At 39.3% G+C, this 17,417-nt stretch overlaps 2 protein-coding genes across 8 annotated transcripts in view; one reads left to right on the top strand and one right to left on the bottom strand.

Annotated features, from left to right (window-relative positions):
- NAA35 (N-alpha-acetyltransferase 35, NatC auxiliary subunit) overlaps positions 1 to 17,072 on the bottom strand; it is a 48,059-nt gene extending 30,987 nt beyond the window's left edge. The window contains exons 1-6 of one of the 7 annotated variants that reach the window (XM_059657086.1): positions 16,823 to 17,072; positions 15,996 to 16,139; positions 10,996 to 11,029; positions 8,739 to 8,853; positions 7,372 to 7,446; positions 4,890 to 5,057 (exon numbers count right to left, since the gene is read on the bottom strand). In XM_059657086.1, the coding sequence (XP_059513069.1) occupies positions 4,890 to 5,057; positions 7,372 to 7,446; positions 8,739 to 8,853; positions 10,996 to 11,029; positions 15,996 to 16,119 (516 nt within the window). In that variant the 5' untranslated portion in view covers positions 16,120 to 16,139; positions 16,823 to 17,072. Of the gene's footprint in view, positions 1 to 4,889; positions 5,058 to 7,371; positions 7,447 to 8,738; positions 8,854 to 10,995; positions 11,030 to 15,995; positions 16,140 to 16,226; positions 16,246 to 16,822 lie in introns of those variants that run through there. The other 6 variants (XM_059657087.1, XM_059657089.1, XM_059657088.1 and 3 more) reach the window with 6 other exon arrangements.
- On the top strand, positions 55 to 280 carry LOC132212040 (thymosin beta-4-like). Its single transcript, XM_059657058.1, has one exon. The coding sequence runs from the start codon at positions 149 to 151 to the stop codon at positions 278 to 280; it is 132 nt and encodes a 43-aa protein (XP_059513041.1). The 5' UTR covers positions 55 to 148.
- Positions 17,073 to 17,417: the final 345 nt, after the last annotated feature.

Below are 17,417 nucleotides of genomic sequence, written 5' to 3'. Positions count from 1 at the left end.
TAAAGATGGAAATGCAGGAGGCTTCCAGAAGTGGCAAAAGGCAAGAAAGCAGAGCATTCACTAGAGCCTCTGGAAAGGACAATACCTTGATTTTGGCCCCGTGAAACTTGTGTGACATTGTGCCCTCCAGAACGCTTCCTCTGCAACCATGCCTATCAAACCCAACATGTCTCAGATTGAGAAATTTGATAGGCTGAAATTGAAGACAGAAACACAAGAGAAAAATCCACTGCCTTCAAAAGAAACCATTCGACAGCAGAAGCCAGCAGGCAAATCATGAGACACAAACTGCCAATACTATGCACAAACCACCAATATGCACTGTATATTCCACAAGCACTGCCTTCTGATTTTTCTTATTTTAGCTGTTTAAGTTTGTAAGCTGCAAAGAGCTTGGATCAGTTTAAATGACTCCTGCCCCTTTTCACATCAAAGAACTACTGACAGTGAAGGCTGCACCTGCCTCTCCCATCTGTCTGTCTGGCAGGCAGGGAAGGAAAAGAACTTGCATGTTGGTGAAGGAAGAAGCTGGGTGGGACGACAGTGAAATCTAGAGTAAAAACCAAGCTGGTCCAAGGTGTCCTACAGTCTGTAAAATGCAGTTTAATCAGAGTGTCTTTTTTTGTTGTTGTTAAAATGATTTTAATCATTGGAATGAATAATTTAAAAAATATGGAAATAAAGTTTTAAAACTTGAAAGAGAGAAAGAAAGAGAAAGGGGGGGGGGGGAGAGAGACAGAGAGAGAGAAAGCGTAAGAGCCAGAAGGCACATCCTGTGCACTAGCATGAAATAATGGAAGAGAATAATATTAGGATCAGCTGAACAATAATATGCCAGGGGGAGAAAAACAAAAATGAGAAAGAAAATGTAGGCATACACTAGTTTGGCTCATCTGTCATTAATATTTAAATAATCACAATAATGTCAGCAATAAATAATGATTTAACAAAAAATTGAATTCCTATTTAGGGTGGGGGAGAGGGTAATGTAAAAATGCTAAGTACCTGCCAAAGATGTACTGATATATCACTGCTAAAAACTGTTAAGTCCTTAAATCCAGAAATTAGAATATAAGCCTATTATCCAGAAATATGGAAATAAGTAGTAGGAAAAAGCTAAAAGAATATAATGACAGAATGGATAAGAAGAGCAGAGAACTGTAATTTCTCACTATAAGACTTGTGGGCTATTTGACTATGTGCAAGTATTATTACTTTTATTAAAACACAAATCCCAAGGAAAATTTTTGAATAGCAAAACTGAATATGACCGAATTACCTACTTTTAAGAGGGTCAAGTAGAGAATGAACTAGAGAGAAAGATCAGGCCAGAAAGAAGAGTTCTGCCTAAACCTAAAGCTAACAAAGGCATGAACGAAAGCAGGAACAAAGAAAAACAGAGCCCAGATTCAAGGTATCTGCAAGGTAAAAAAAACCTGGATACAGAAGGTTAAAAAATTTTTTTTAATCAAAGATAACATTCTAGAAACCATTTTGCAAGATACAGAATGCAAGAGGAAAAGCGGTCTAATTGGGGGGAGGGGGGGGAGGCGATTATGGTTCCCATTTTGAATGTGTGAGCAAGACATTAAGAAAGAAACATTTTTACACAGCTTGAAAATGTATACAGTTCAGGAGTTAAAATAAAACAGAGACAGAATCTGAGAACAAAATACACCAGCACTTAGGAACTTCAGAAACGTTATTTCAAACAAAAAAATGATTATGTCATTCTTATTTATTCATTACCAAATCTCTTTTTAAAAAAATTAACTTTATTGCTGAAAGTATTACAGATGTCCCCTTTTTTTTCTGTCCATTGCCATATCTCTTAAGGACTTTTACTGAGCAATCTTTTTTTATTCCTAATTATAAAACTGAGACAAATTTATCTGGAAAATTGGTCAAGTTTGGAGGGAAACAATGACCATTCATATCATACATACACAGTATGTGAGTGCCTGTTTTCCCATTCTCATCAACATGGAGTATTATAAAAAATCTTGTAATCTTTGCCAATAATGGGTTAAAAATGATATACTTATAATTTGTATTTCTCTTAAGTAAGTTTAAGCATCTTATGTATAAAGGCCATTTTACTTTGTGAACTATCTTCTGATTTTTAAAAACTTTTTAACACTTAAAACATTTCATCTATCTGCAATTTATTTTGATGTTGTTAACCACCTTCCCCCTAACCCCACCCGTATGTTAAATCCTAAACCCCAATGTGATGGTATTATGATGTGGGGCCTTTGGGATTAATGTCATTCATCATAAGAAGGACCCCTGAGAGCTCCCTCTCCTCTTCTACCATGTGTGGACACAGTGTAAAATAAAGATGCAGGCACTCACCAGACGCTGATCTTAGATGATTTAGCCTCCAGAACAGTGAGAAATAAATTGCTGTTGTTTAAAAGCCAACTAGTCTATTGTTTTGTTATAGCAGCCCAAAATGACTAAGGCAGATGTAAAATGGTAAGTTAATTTTCAAGGTTGCTAATCAATTGTTCCAGTACCATTTTTCAAATGAATCATTTCTCTGCCCCACTGACTTTTGATATCCTTTGAGAATGTAACTACTTAAAATAATTTGTATTTCTCTTCTCACTTATTAACTTAAACTAATCTTTTAAGTAATTCTACCCAATGGATTAGATTTTCCATAATTATACCCATGTCAATTCAAATATGTAGCTAAATAAACAATGAATATATAAAAGTTGACAGTTATTTCATAGACAACACACAAGCCATACATTTAAAGTGGACAATCATGTTAGGTATATACTTATTCTCACATACATAACATTATTTAGAAAAGCTTTACATACTATACCAGGGGTGGGCAAACTTTTCGACTCAAGGGCCACAATGGGTTCTTAAACTGGACCGGAGGGCCAGAACAAAAGCATGGATGGAGTGTTTGTGTGAACTAATATAAATTCAAAGTAAACATCATTACATAAAAGGGTACAGTCTTTTTTTTTTTTTTTAGTTTTATTCATTTCAAACGGGCCGGATCCGGCCCGCGGGCCGTAGTTTGCCCACGGCTGTACTATACACTGGACTACTGTAGGAGTCTAAGATATTTATTTTGGATCAACAACAATGTTAAAAAGAAACTTACCAGTTTCAACAAAGGGAAAAATTAAATAATCATCTATATAATAAAAGCCTAAGTGACCATTACAGCAAAATGACCAGAACGACCAGTCACTAGGATGTGCACTGACCACCAGGGGGCAAACGCTTAACAGAGGAGCTGCCCCCTGGTGGCCAGTGAGCTCCCACATGGGGAGCGCTGCTCAGCCAGAAGCCAGGCTCACGGCTGGCGACCGCAGCCTCTCCTGCCTCTGCAGCAGCGCTGAGGAGCAGCGAGCCAAGTGGTGAGGAGCAGCGAGCAGGCAGGCGGTAAGGAGGGCCCCGGACTGTGAGAGGGATGTCCAACTGCTGTCTTACGCCCGCTCCCCTTGGTGATTAGGCCTAAGCCAGCAGGCAGACATCCCCTGAGGGGTCCCGGACTACGAGAGGGCACAGGCCAGGCTGAGAGACACTCCTCCCCGCCGTGCACAAACTTCATGCGCTGAGCCTCTAGTTTACCAATAATCTCAAATGCTATCACATTATCCCTTAAAATTATCAGCATCTGAAACCTTATTTTCTATAAGGAGAAAAATATAACCTCAGAACACTTTCCCAGGGCAAGGTGCCTAGTACTAACTTTAAGAAAATGTTTATACTCTAAAACAACGATTTTCAACCAATGTGCCAAAATAATTTTTAATTCATGCAATACCTGATTATTTAGTCAGGGGCACTGACCTCTTTTCCCTTAGACTGTCAAATAAAAAAAGATAACAGCCAACACAACAATAGCCGTCTGGTGTGCATGACTCAAAATTATACCTTTATTTTGGTCAGATGGGCAGAAAAATTATATTTTTTGGTGTGCTGCAGAATTAGTTCATATGTGCCACAAGATGAAAAAGACTGAAAATCGCTGCCCTAAAATATTCCTCATATTTTTGTTTTCTTTAGTTCTCTCTCATCTGAAGACTGAAAGTAAAGCACTCTTAAATTATAGTTTATAAGAAACTTGAGGGCAGAGGTTGGCTCTTTTATTTTCTTTGTGAATCTCCACAATAGCCAGAACAAAGTACTCTGCACATAATCAATACTCAACGAATGGTACTGATAGAAAGAACATACCCTAGGATGAAAGTCCTTTCTTAGAACTGGATAATTTTAGCCAATATATATGTAAATAGCAATAGCAATAGCACTAGTTTTAAAAATTGTTTTTATCTATACATGTTACAAAAATATGTATCATATAATCATTTGAATACATAACAGTGAAAACGCTTCAGGGATTTAAATTGCAAATAATGGGTTAAAAAATGGTATCTCTTAACAACAACCAGAGATACACTGTTGTCTAAAAGCCAACTAGTCTATGGTATTGTTATAGCAGCAACAATAGAGATAACCATTTTTTAACCCATTATTTGCAATTTAAATCCCTGAAGCTTTTTCACTGTTATGTATTCAAATGATTATATGATACATATTTTTGTGACATGTATAGATAAAAACAATTTTTAAAACTAGTGCTATTGCTATTTACATATATATTGGCTAAAATAATCCAGACAAACGGCGGGGGAGGGAAGGGAGGAGGATAGAGAGCAACCAAAGGACTTGTATGTATGAATATTACCATAACCAATGGACACAGACACTGGGGCGATGGGGGCTTGCACAGTGTGGGAATGGCTGGGGGGGTGGGGGGGAGGGTTCAAGCAGCGAAAAAGGAGACATGTAAAACTTTAGACAATAAATAAATAAATGGTATCTCACACTTATAATTAATTACAAAATCTTACCTCTTCAAATACAGCAGCTTTATTTACTTTTTCCCTTGCAATGTCACAGATTTTCAAGATTCCAAGAGCAAAAGCTTTCATGGCAGGATCTTCTATAAAGTCTGGATTATGAATGTAAAGACATGTAAAGACTGTCTGTGCCAAGGAGTGGCCTTCTAACCATGTTATCTATAAAGAAATAAAACAATGCATATGTTTAAAGTGACAGAGTCTGCAAAGTCTAAACTGATCCAACAGCCAAAGACCAAACTGCCACAGACCCAAGTAAATATAATATTAATAACAAGATTTAAAAGGTGATTAAAGGGCCCTAACTGGTTTGGCTCACTGGATAGAGCGTCGGCCTGTGGACTGAAAGGTTCCAGGTTCAATTCCGGTCAAGGGTATGTACCTTAGTTGCGGGCACATCCCCAGTAGGGGGTGTGCAGGAGGCAGCTGATGGATGTTTCTCTCTCATCGATGTTTCTAACTCTCTATCCCTCTCCCTTCTTCTCTGAAAAATCAATAAAATATATTAAAAAAAATAAAATAAAATAAAAGGTGATTAAAGGGAAGGTCAGGAAAGACAAAAAAGTTAGAATTCACTTTCATTGACTAAAGTCTTTTAAGAGTCACATACCATAAATATGATTAGCTAAAAGATATAAATATGGAAAGCATTCTTATATATAATTCAAGTTTGCAATATACTTGGAAACTAATGAAATTAAGTATCTCCAAATATGGCATCCAAATGCAATCAATTCCCCATGCAGTCAATAAAAATCCATACTACTAGGGAATTTACAATTTTAGAACTAGGTCCCAACCCACTCATTCAACTCTTCTTATCTCCTCTAGTATTACCACAAGAAACATACAATGGTTTTATTGCCCCCCCCCCATCTCTAATTCATATATCCCCAACGAGATGAATCTTTATAAAACACAAAAAAAAATCATTCAACACTATTTTACTGAGTAGTTACAATGGGCCAGGAACCAGGTGCTCAAAGCTGGGAATATCTATAGCAGCCAAAACTGAGTAACTATTATGCCCCAAGTGCTATGCTATTTTCACATATTCTATCTCATTTCCTAACACTCTGAGGAGAGTGATATTTTTCTTTTACATATAAAGAAATAAAGTCAGAGAGTGTAAATAATTTTGTCCAAGTTTTATATAGTTATTTTTTTACATTAAGTCCAAGAATTCTGCAATAGAGGAAGACACATACTGCTGCATTACAAAATGAGAAATGCGTATGAAAATTACTATAATTAATGTATGTATTTTGTATTACCACAGTATGCAGAAGATTTTCCAGACTAAAAGCCATCTGCTTATTAAAGGCCAAACTCTTAGCTACAGTCCCAAGAATCTCATACAAATAATGGTTGCTCAACTTGGGCAAAAATACTCCCTCTTGCCTCCATTTGTCCTATGGGACTGTAAACTGCTAAAAAGTAAGAAAGATATCTTTGAGGGAAAGAAACAGCTTTGGGGGAAGAAGGATCAGGATCAAGAATCTGGTTATGCCCCTTCCTAGCAATGTAATCCTAGGCAAATAAGATTATATCAGATATTGAATAGAGCTGATATAAGACCTAAGTGAAAAATATAGAAGTACTCATTTTTACACTGGCAAGGAAGACTTACTAAATGACCAAATGAATAAAATTTACATATTTCTAAGATAATTTAAAAATTTAAAAAGGATGGTTAGAAAGTGGGCAAAAAAGGAAAAACAGGCCGAAACCGGTTTGGCTCGGTGGATAGAGCGTCGGCCTGCGGACTGAAAGGTCCCGGGTTTGATTCCAGTCAAGGGCATGTACCTGGGTTGCGGGCATATCTCCAGTGGGAAATGTGCAGGAGGCGGCTGATCGATGTTTCTCTCTCAATGATGTTTCTAACTCTCTATCTCTCTCCCTTCCTCTCTGTAAAAAAAATCAATAAAATATATATATAAAAAAAGGAAAAACAGAAAGAAAAGCAGTACAAATGAGAATTTTGCCACAATTAATCAATGCTGTTTAGGGAAGACAACTTATCCAGCATATAGAAAGCACCACAAAATTTTCTTCATCTTCAAAAACATGGCCAGTTTTGTATAATTCACTCTAGATTAGGAAAAATATCTCTCCAAAGCCAATCCAAAATCTTTGTTTCAATTCTATGCTTCTTTATGGAACCTTTCAATTACAGATTTGTTTCCCTGGGTACCTTGAGAACAAAAAGGGCCCTTAGGGTAATAGCTACACTATTATCTTCACTAGAAAGAAAATATCCCCTTTTCCAGAAACTGAGATTTTAAAATCACCAGATGAGTAGATAAAATGCTATTTCCTATAGCGTAACTTGGCCTGTCAATCTTTTGTACACCTTACTAGGCCAAGCATTACATATATTTCATACTCAACATCAGTGTGTATACTTTTAAATTTAAAGATTCAGGTAAGTCATAGTTTTAAAATTAACCAATAGCGTTACTTTGATTCTTACCAAACAGCAAAAACACGTATCCATTATCCCTATCAATTCCGGCAAGGTGAGGTCTTTAATTTTAATGGTACCATCCTAAAAAGGAGGGGAAATATGACATATAAACAGAAGTTTTCAAAATTTATGTACAGTAGCATTTTGCAAATGCTATATCAGATCCATGCATTTTGGCGTTCAAAAATTAAGTATTTAGAAATAGCAATTCTAAGAGCACTCTACCTCACCATCTGATAAAACTAAGATGCCAAATTAACTCTGTATTCTTAAAAGTAATATATTTGAAACAGGTCTTCAGTAAGAAAAATCCAAGCCTCTTTCATTTGAAACAGAATAAAGGACTTTATAAAGAACTGAAAAGCCAAACTAACAAGTATTTTAAAAGCAGTTCAAATTAGTATCAAGCATTAACATGAATCATTTTAATGAATCAAAACTTACAAAGAATAAAATAAACATTTAAAAAAATATACTTCCCTTAAGTTGGTTAATTATACTACTTATAAATTTTGTTTACAATATCCATTTACTTAGCAAATTTTTTTCATAAAATATGCAAAATTAAACTCTGTGGTAACTATGAATGAATTTCTAAATCAATTCTCAATGAGTAAATTTCAAATTCACTGCCACAAGCATTTTACTTAATATGAAATAGATAGGTTATGGGTTCGATCCCTGGTCAGAAGGAGTACAGGAGGCAACTGATGGATACTTCTCACATTGATGTTTCTCTGTCTCTCCCTTCCTTCCCTCTAAAAATCAATGAAAATATATCCTCAGGTGAGGATTAAAAACTATATAATAAAAAATAATAAATAGCCAAAACCGGTTTGGCTCAGTGGTAGAGCGTCGGCCTGCAGACTGAAAGGTCCTAGGTTGGATTCTGGTCAAGGGCATGTATCTGGGTTGCGGGCACATCCCCAGTAGGAGATGTGCAGGAGGCGGCTGATCGATGTTTCTCTCTCATCGATGTTTCTAACTCTCTATCTCTCTCCCTTCCTCTCTGTAAAAAATCAATAAAAATATATTAAATAAATAAATAAATAAATATATTAATAGATAAAATTTAATCCTTAAGCCAATTACCCTGGTATTTGAATATATACTCAAATGCTTTCAAAAATCAATTTTTATAATGCACACACAAAATTAGAGCAAACTTTTAATGAAGACCTTAGATAATTTTCAGATTTCCATAGAAAGAGATAACTAAAAGTTATAAATAACTCATTTATATATCTGAGATACTCTTAGAAAATTATACTTTAAGTAATATACTAAGTTTCATTTTCGTTACTAACCAAAAATGTTTTAAAATGTGAATAACAAATAATAAAAGAAAACACAAAAAGCACAATGGTGACTACCTTGATAGCTTGTTCAAAATTGAGAACTTTTCGATTAACTTGGTTTCCAATCATGCCAGCATCCATCTTGGGATCCATCATTTCAATGGCAGACATGGCTTCAAAAAGACCAAATCTACAAATAAAAAAATTGACCCCACAAATTGTTTCTGAACTAGTAAGCTTATGCAGATTTCCACAATGGTAAAAAATTAAAGTAGTACTTAAAATAACTTCATTATTTTATGTACTTAATATTTAAGTCTTTCCAACTTGCTAACACTTCAATTAAATAACCTTCCTTTAACACAAAAATTCTCCAATGTACTTGTCAATGAAATTACATGTACTGTGGAAGAGAAAACAAAAGATGAATTTTGCACTTCTTTCAATAGGCTGGGCATTAGAAATTTTTGGAAAAGACATCAACTGATCTATTTCAACTTTATTATTGTTGGGTTTTTCTTTCAGCACTATGAACTTGAAAAAAAAATGAAACTAGGTTTTATAAATTAGTAGTCACATTTAGTATTTGGACCACGTTTTAGTCTTGGGTGCTCAAAACACTAGAGCAGCAATGACCAACAGAAATATAATGTGAGCCACAGAGATAATTATAACTTTCCTAGTAGCCACACAAAAAAGTAAAAAGAAACAGATAAAATTGATTTTAATAACATGTTTTAACTCAATATGTCCAAAAGTTTTTTTAATTGATCCTTAGTATTTAAAATTATTAGTGAGATATTTTGCATTCTTTTTTGCATATTAAGGTTTTTATTCCAATGCATATATTATGCCACATTTCAATTTGGGCCAGCTGATAGCCATGTGTGGTTACTGGATAGCACAGCTCCGGAACTTTGCTTCTAGTAACATCAACACTTCACCTAAGGTCTCTAAGGTCACCAATTTTCCTTCTTCCTGCTGCTTCTTTAAGTTTTAAGAAAGTAGCATCTTAGAGAATCAGAACCTGTGTTAACATTTAAAAATAAACCATTAAACAAACAAACAAAACAAAAGAACAGAACCAGGAGCCTCAGATTAGAGTCCAATTTCTCAGGATATCTAAGTGGAATTTTGTTCAAATATAAGTGATAAACAAAATCTCTTGCAGTCATGTCATTTAGATATAACAATTATAGCAGTATTTCATAAAGGCTTGGCCCTAAGCTAGAATCAGTTCTTATCATCAGGGCCTTAAAAACATTTTTTGGAAAGATAGACATGCATATATGAAATAATTAAATAACCAACAGGGCAAATATTTAGCTAGGCAAAGTAGGTAAGGGAAAGTAAGGGTGAAAGGAAAAGGGTGTACAAAGGTAGAGGCTGGAACTGGCTGGGGTAAAGGGAGCACACAGTCACCCTCAGGAGGTGCTTGCTCCGCTTGCTTTCTCAGAGTTGGAGACCTCCTATGAGAAAGAGGGGAAGCATGATGTAAACTCGCTTTACTCCAGTAAAGGGAGGCTGTATTTCAAATCTCTCTGGTCCCTTCTATTCTACTGAACTGGACTTCAGCACAATATCTGTACGATGCAGTTTGGGGATTTTAAAAATTGTCTTCTGTATATATAAATTACAGAATTTAATTAATCCTATGGCTGGCAGTCTGGAGACCCTTACCAATTTTACATGCTCAATTGAGAGTCCTGAGAACGCTTAGTGTTTATGTTCCCTAGTAGTTATGGCCTCTAGAGAGCCTGTGCTATTTTTGGTTTATGAATGTATACTGAACAAATATATGGGACTCTGTAATCCAGATAATGTGCCAAAGTATTTTTTGTAGAACATTAGTCCTATGAAGATTCCATGAAATAAAGTTTCCATGGTCAACAGCATTTTGGAAACTCTATACCAGAGGGACTGGGTATATTAGCATATTAGCTTTTGGAGGTGTGTGGGGGGGGGGGGAGGGAGAGAGAGAGAGAGAGAGAGAGAGAGAGAGAGAGAGAGAGAGAGAGAGAGAGAGAGACATTGATTAATTGCCTCCTGTATGCACTCGAACCAGGGTTGTGGATCGAACCTGCAACTCAGGTACATGCCCTTGACCAGAATCAAACCTGAGGCCCTTTGGTCCACAGACTGACTCTCTAACCACTGACACAAACATTTCATATCACCAACTAGTGTCCGCTGCCCCTATATAGTTCACTAAGGTTAAAGATATATTTATAATTAGTTTTATTTTTATAGCTTTGAATATAAAATTACTCAGACTTCAAGGAACACTACTGCACATGAGAAAAAACAAATACTTAGGGCACAATATACTTACAGCTTATCATGAAGCAGTTCTCCCAACTTTAATTCTAAAAGAAACAAAGAGAAAAATCCTTTAAATGCTAAGAAAAAAAATAAAACAAAATGCTAGTACCTGAAGAATGTGCTTGCATTACTTTTCTAAGATATGGTTGTATTATTTCTACTCAATTACTAACTCAATGCCTTCTACACAGTGAACATTTAGATACTAACCATAAACTAAACTTTTAAGAATTAATAAGCAACCCATCAAGGGCCAAAATAATCCAATTAGAATTGCCAACCTCATTTTTAAAAAATCACTAGTGTTCCCTTAAATAAACTTTTTCATAGAACTGCTATTTCTCAAGTTGTTTTTAAACCAGTTGGTGTCAATCTAATGTCTTTTGTCTTTGAAAGTGTTAAAACTATTTTTTAATTATATTTTAGTTAAATAATATAGAAAACACTTGCATAAACAGCTAATGAAAACACTGTTCATCCTCTATAACAGTTCTCAACTACAACTGCATATTAGTATCAACTGGGGAGCATTTGAAAATTTCAGTCCAAGCAGCACCCCAAACCAATGAAGGGTGGGGCTTATGCAGTGGTTTTAAAGTACTCCAAGTAATATCAATGAGCTGGTAAGGTGGGAACTAAGCCATCAAAGAGAGAAGAAAATGGCTTAGTCAATAAAGCTTTGGCCTGCAGACTGAAGGTTCCTGGGTTGGATTCTGGTCAAGGGCACATGCCTGGTTGTGGGCTCGATCCTCAGTGGGGGTAATGCAGGAGGCAGCTGATCAATGATTCTCTCTCATCACTGATGATTCTATCTCTCTCTTCCTCTCTGCAATAAAAATATCCCATATAATAAAAGCATAGTATGCAAATTGTCACCTTAACTGGGAGTTGTCCAGGAGTTCGATCAGGGGTTGGGGCCGGCTGCGGAAAGGGAGGGAGCCAGCAGCTGCTAGCCACCGGAGGAAGGAAGGGAGGCCCCGGCCGGCAGCTGGCAGCCGCTAGGGACCCTACCAGTGCACAAATTTCGTGCACTGGGCCTCTAGTCTATCTATATATCTAAAACCCTAATATGCAAATAAACCGAAGTGGAACAACCAAACTGGTCACTGACATGCACTGACCACCTGGGGACATGTGTGGAATATGGCGGGTGTCAGCAGCAGGTGGCAGAGTGTGGAACATGGCGGGCATCAACTGTGGTGGGATGGTGGAGTAGGTAAGCGGGGGTGCCAGACCAAGGCAGGGTGCTGGTCACTGTCATTGGGGTGGGCCTCTGGTGGTTACTGAAAATTCTTTGCTCCCGCATGCCACAGTCCCACCCAGTGCTCGCACCTGCTGCTGGCACCCAGCACCAGTCCCACAATGCCAAAAGCCTTTAGTTCTAAATCTACATGTAAATGACAATTAGTTCTATATCAACTTTTTAGTTTCAAGAAGTACACCTCACATTTGTGCCACTTGAGAAAATGCAAGAGCTAATTATGGAGAAGTTAATAGGATGGTTTGATGTTGGCAACAAAATGACATACTACCCTCTCTCAATCCACACTGAAGCAGAGATTAAACCATATTTCCTACTTGAGGTCCTTCCATCAGGAAGCAAAATTATTCACTGTTCCTCAAACATAAAAACTGTATCTGACTCTAATGGTTCATCTCAGCCTAGAACAGCGGTTCTCAACCTGTGGGTCGCGACCCCTTTGGCAGTCAAACGACCCTTTCACAGGGGTCGCCTAAGACCATCCTGCATATCACATAGTTACATTACGATTCATAACAGTAGCAACATTACAGTTATGAAGTAGCAACGAAAATAATTTTATGGTTGGGTCACAACATGAGGAACTGTATTTAAAGGGCCAGAAGGTTGAGAACCACTGGAATAATTCCCTATGTTCACTTAGAGCAGTGGTTCTCAACCTTGGCTGCACATTAGAATCACCTGGCAATCTTTTTAAAATCCTGATTTCTGGGCCTCATCCTCTGGAAATTCTGTTTCTTTGTTATGGGGTGGGGCCACAACATTAGTAACAAAGAAACAGAATTTCCGGAGGATGAGGCCCAGAAATCAGGATGTTAAAAAGATTCCCGGGTGATTCTAATGTGCAGCCAAGGTTCAGAACCACTGACTTAGAGAAACTCAACCATTTCTTTAAGCCCCAACTTAAGCCATATGTACGTCATAAAACCTTTCCCATTTAGGTTCATAATAACAGCCCTTTAATATAGATCACTTAAAATCAGTGCAAGATGATAGGTATGAGATCCACTAATAGTCTAAGATCTCTGAGCACAAAAACTACACTGTAACTTACACTTCTTTCTCTCTTCCTTAGATTGCCCATACCAGTACATGGGCAATCACCCAACTCCCAGTCTAATGTTCTTTCCACTCTCTCTCAGGCATATTTTAATTGGACACATATTTTAAGAGTAAAAGGGTAGGCACATGATTTATCATTCTGCTTATATTCAACTGGCTCCCTTTCCATCTGCAGCTGCTCCAAGTCTTCACTCCTCTCCTTAAGAGCACTGTTCTAAAAACCCCCTACTTCACCACCAAAGACCTAACCTTCTTGCTCACTAATGTAGAAGCCATCAAGGTGTGAATCCCTCCACCATTCCTCTCCATCCACTTAGAAATAGACCTGTATCTTCACATCCTAACCTCAGTTCCTCCTGTCTCATTATGTCCCCACTAGAGGCCCGGTGCACAAAATTTGTGCATTGAGTAGGATCCCTAGGCCTGGCCAGCAATCAGGGCTGATGGGGGCTTTCTGGCTGCCAGCTGGGGCCTCCCTTCCCCAGCTGCTGGCTGGGACCTTCCTTCATTCTGCACTGCCCCCTGGGGGTCAGTGCATGTGATAGTGAACAATCAAACTCCTGGTCTCTGGGTCAAACTCCCGAGGGGACACTTTGCATATTAGCCTTTTATATATATTGATTTTCCCCCATCCCCAAGTTAATTTCTCTACCATGTTTTTGAGCCAATTCTCTCTTAAAGTTCAAGCTCTCACTCTTTGTTCCTTTCTCTTATCTTCAATCTCCTACCTCAGTAAGGCTTTTCCCCTCATACAAACATGCTCATTTATCCAACCATTTATGCCCAAACATTTATTGAACTTACTATATATCAGGAAATGTTCTGTTTGCTAAGTTACTGACAAGATGTCTGAACTCACAGAGTTACAATCCAGTGGGTGAGACTGATAATAAATAATAACTGAAAATGATAATTTATGACAGTAGGTAAATGTTATGAAGAGAATAAAACAGGGTGATTTAACTGAGCTGGAGTTGGATAGAAGGGGGTGAATCTGCTTAGATTGGTTGTTTTGACAAGTCCTCACTGGAGAGGTAACATTTTAAGTGCTCAGGAGGGAGCCAGCTATGTGAAGACCCAGGGGTAAAGTAATTTAAGGTATGAAAAACAAAATATTCAAAGAAGGACCATGTTGTAGTGCTTAACAAGATAAGGACTTAAACTAAACACAGCCCTAGCCGGTTTGGCTCGTTGGATAGAGCATCGGCCTGCAGACTAAAGGGTCCCAGGTTCGATTCCGGTCAAGGGCACATGCCCAGGTTGCAGGCTCGATCCTTAGTGGGGGACATGCAAGAGGCAGCCGATCAATGATTCTCTCTCATCATTGAGGTTTCTATCTCTCTCTCCTTCTTCCTTCCTCTATGAAACCAATAAAAATACATTTTAAAAAACCAACCAACAAACAAAAAACACAACTAAACATAAATGAGCCCAGTGGGAGAGTGGTACAAAAATGAAATCTTGCCCTGAATGATGTGGCTCAGCTGGTTGGAGTGTGGTCCTGTACCTCGAAAGATGGTGGGTTCCAGTCCCAAGTAAGGGCACATACCCAGGTTGTGGGTTCGATTCCCCGTTGGGGCATGTTCGGGAGGCAACTGATTGATGTTTTTCTGTCACGTTGATGTTTCTTTCTCTCTCTCAAATCAATAAAAAAATGCTAAGCAAAATAAGCCAGTTGGAGAAAGATAAATATCACATGATCTCACTCATTTGTGGAATATAATGAACAACATAAACTGATGAACAAAAAATAGAGCCAGAGGAAAAAATATTTTAGACTATAGTAGAAGTAATCCTGTTATTTGCAGATTTTTAATATTTCCTACAACTTTTGTGATATCATACTGTTAGTACAGTTTTGGTAATATTATTATACTTAAAATTCTTTTTTTTTCTTGAAATATTAATGTTTGTTGCATGTAATATTATATTTAAGATCGTTTTTCTGTAATAATTGGTGTTTATTGCATGTAACATTATTATATTTAAGATCATTTTTCTTGAAATATGAAAAAATAAAATAAAAACCTAGGCCCTGAGGGGGAAAAAATAAAAATAAAAAAACATATCCGCAGGTGAGAATTAAAAAAAAAAGGTATCTGAGTGGTGGGCAGGCACCAGATCATAAAGGCCATGGGCAAGAAGTTGAAATTTATTCTATATGCCACAGGAAGCCCCTGGAGGATCTTAAGCAGGACATGACATAATCTGATCACTTTCAAACCTCAAACAGACAACAATATTACTGTCTTTAGGTCAACACATTCCATTTGCACAGTTTAAAATTATTGCTAGATACTCTAACCTTTAGTTAAAAAGTGAAGAAAATTTTAATAGAAGTGCCTCAACATATTTATTTAATGCTCTATTATATACACACGTATATACATACATACATATATGTGTGTATATATATGTGTGTATATATATACACACACATATATATACATATATACATATATATATATAGATATATACACACACACACACACACACACATATATATATAGGCTTTAAATGAAAGTTAAACCTAGAGGATAGAGAATGAATGAGTGTGGTTAACAAAACTTACATAAAGCACGCTTATCTACTGACTTGATTTACGGAGACACTGCCAAAATCACAATCAAGATTTGATGTTACCTTTGCCCAAATTCTGAGCTTCCAATCCAAATATCCAAACTCACCTCGACAAGCGTCTTCAAAATCTTGAGTGATGTCCACCCAGTTCGCACTGCTCTTTTCCATCTTTTCGGGTACACTGAGCTCCCATCCTGAATCATCGTCTTCCACGGACGCTTTCATAACCATGATGCCTGCAGAATGAACACCTGGTGTGAAAGGCAGGACGGACGTCGCTTTCGGGGCCAGCCTATCGGCAAGCCCCTGTGCGTTTAAGTCGGGGATGAAAATCTCACCCCAGTGCTTGAGCCCAGCTCTTCTGAGTTTGCGGCTGGTATTGGAAAAACATGTCTTCATACAATGAAGTCTCACAATAATTACCACCACTGCGGCTCATCTACTTGGCCAACCACCTACCAGAGCTCACAAAGAGTTTGCCTGCTCACTATTCAGGAGAAAGAGCACACCTCATGCCAGCACTGGCCCCAGCAGAACCCACTCCAGAGCTTCCGACATTGGACTCAGGCCAAGGCATCCTTCAGGCTCCCCTCTCCCAACTACTCGGGTCAGGGTGACCCCCCACCTGCCAGGAGACGACGGGCCGCCTCTCCCAGCCCGCAGGACCCCGGCACAGCCTGGCCGAGAGGCGCGGCGCGCGGGAGCGCCCCGTGGGGCCCCCCCGCCAGGCCCAGAGCAGGGGTGCACCTGAGGAGGGGACGCGCACCCCCTCCCCACCGGGTCAGCACGCCCCGGCCCCACAGGGCGCAAAAGCAAGGGCAGGGCTGTTGTCGCGCGGAGTGCGGGCACACGTCGGCCCGGGTCTTCGCCCCGGTAACACCCGTCAAGGCCGGGCCTCGGCGGGCAGCGGGTGTCCGGGAACCCCAGCTCCTACCTGAGGCGCGGCGGTAGGGCCGGGGCCGCAGGGTGACCTGGCGTCCCCAGGATCTGCCACAAGAGCGGGGTCTGAGCGCTCAGACACGGGAGACAGGAAGTCTCAATGGCTCCGCACGGGCGGTCCCTACCTACCACTCCAGTGGCCACCCGCGCCGCCACGCACCGAGCAGACCGCGGAAATAACGACGCCTCCCCGGCCGCCGCCACCCCCTTCCCTCCCCTCAACTCCGCTCTCCTAGCTGCATGCGCGCATGCGTACGCCCGGAGCGCGCGACCCCGCCCCCCTCCCTCACCCTCAGGGACTTCGCGCTCCCCGGCCACACCCCTTCCCTCGCCTCGGCCACCGTCCGGCCTATGGCTGCCGTCTTTTCTTCTCGCGTAAATACCGCCAATCGCGAGACCGGAAAATACCTTCCTGCTCCAGCTACGGCCCAGTCCCGGGGTAGTGGGCGGGTCCCAGTAAGGGGCGGGGCCTGGGGCACAGCCCGCCCCGCCCCGCCCCGCGCGGCTCCCTGGGAACTTCTCAGAAAGGTGACGCGAGGCCTCCAGGAAATATGGGTGCGTCAGGAGCCCCTATCCGTTGCGGTCTGGAA

Source organism: Myotis daubentonii, chromosome 11 (assembly GCF_963259705.1).
Source record: "Myotis daubentonii chromosome 11, mMyoDau2.1, whole genome shotgun sequence".
Lineage (NCBI taxonomy): Eukaryota > Metazoa > Chordata > Mammalia > Chiroptera > Vespertilionidae > Myotis > Myotis daubentonii.
This window is presented reverse-complemented; position numbering and strand designations above follow the sequence as displayed.

What these genes read in the sequence shown, in the direction of transcription:
- LOC132212040 (XM_059657058.1), top strand. Translation starts at nt 149, where the DNA reads ATGCCTATCAAACCCAACATGTCTCAGATTGAGAAATTTGATAGGCTG.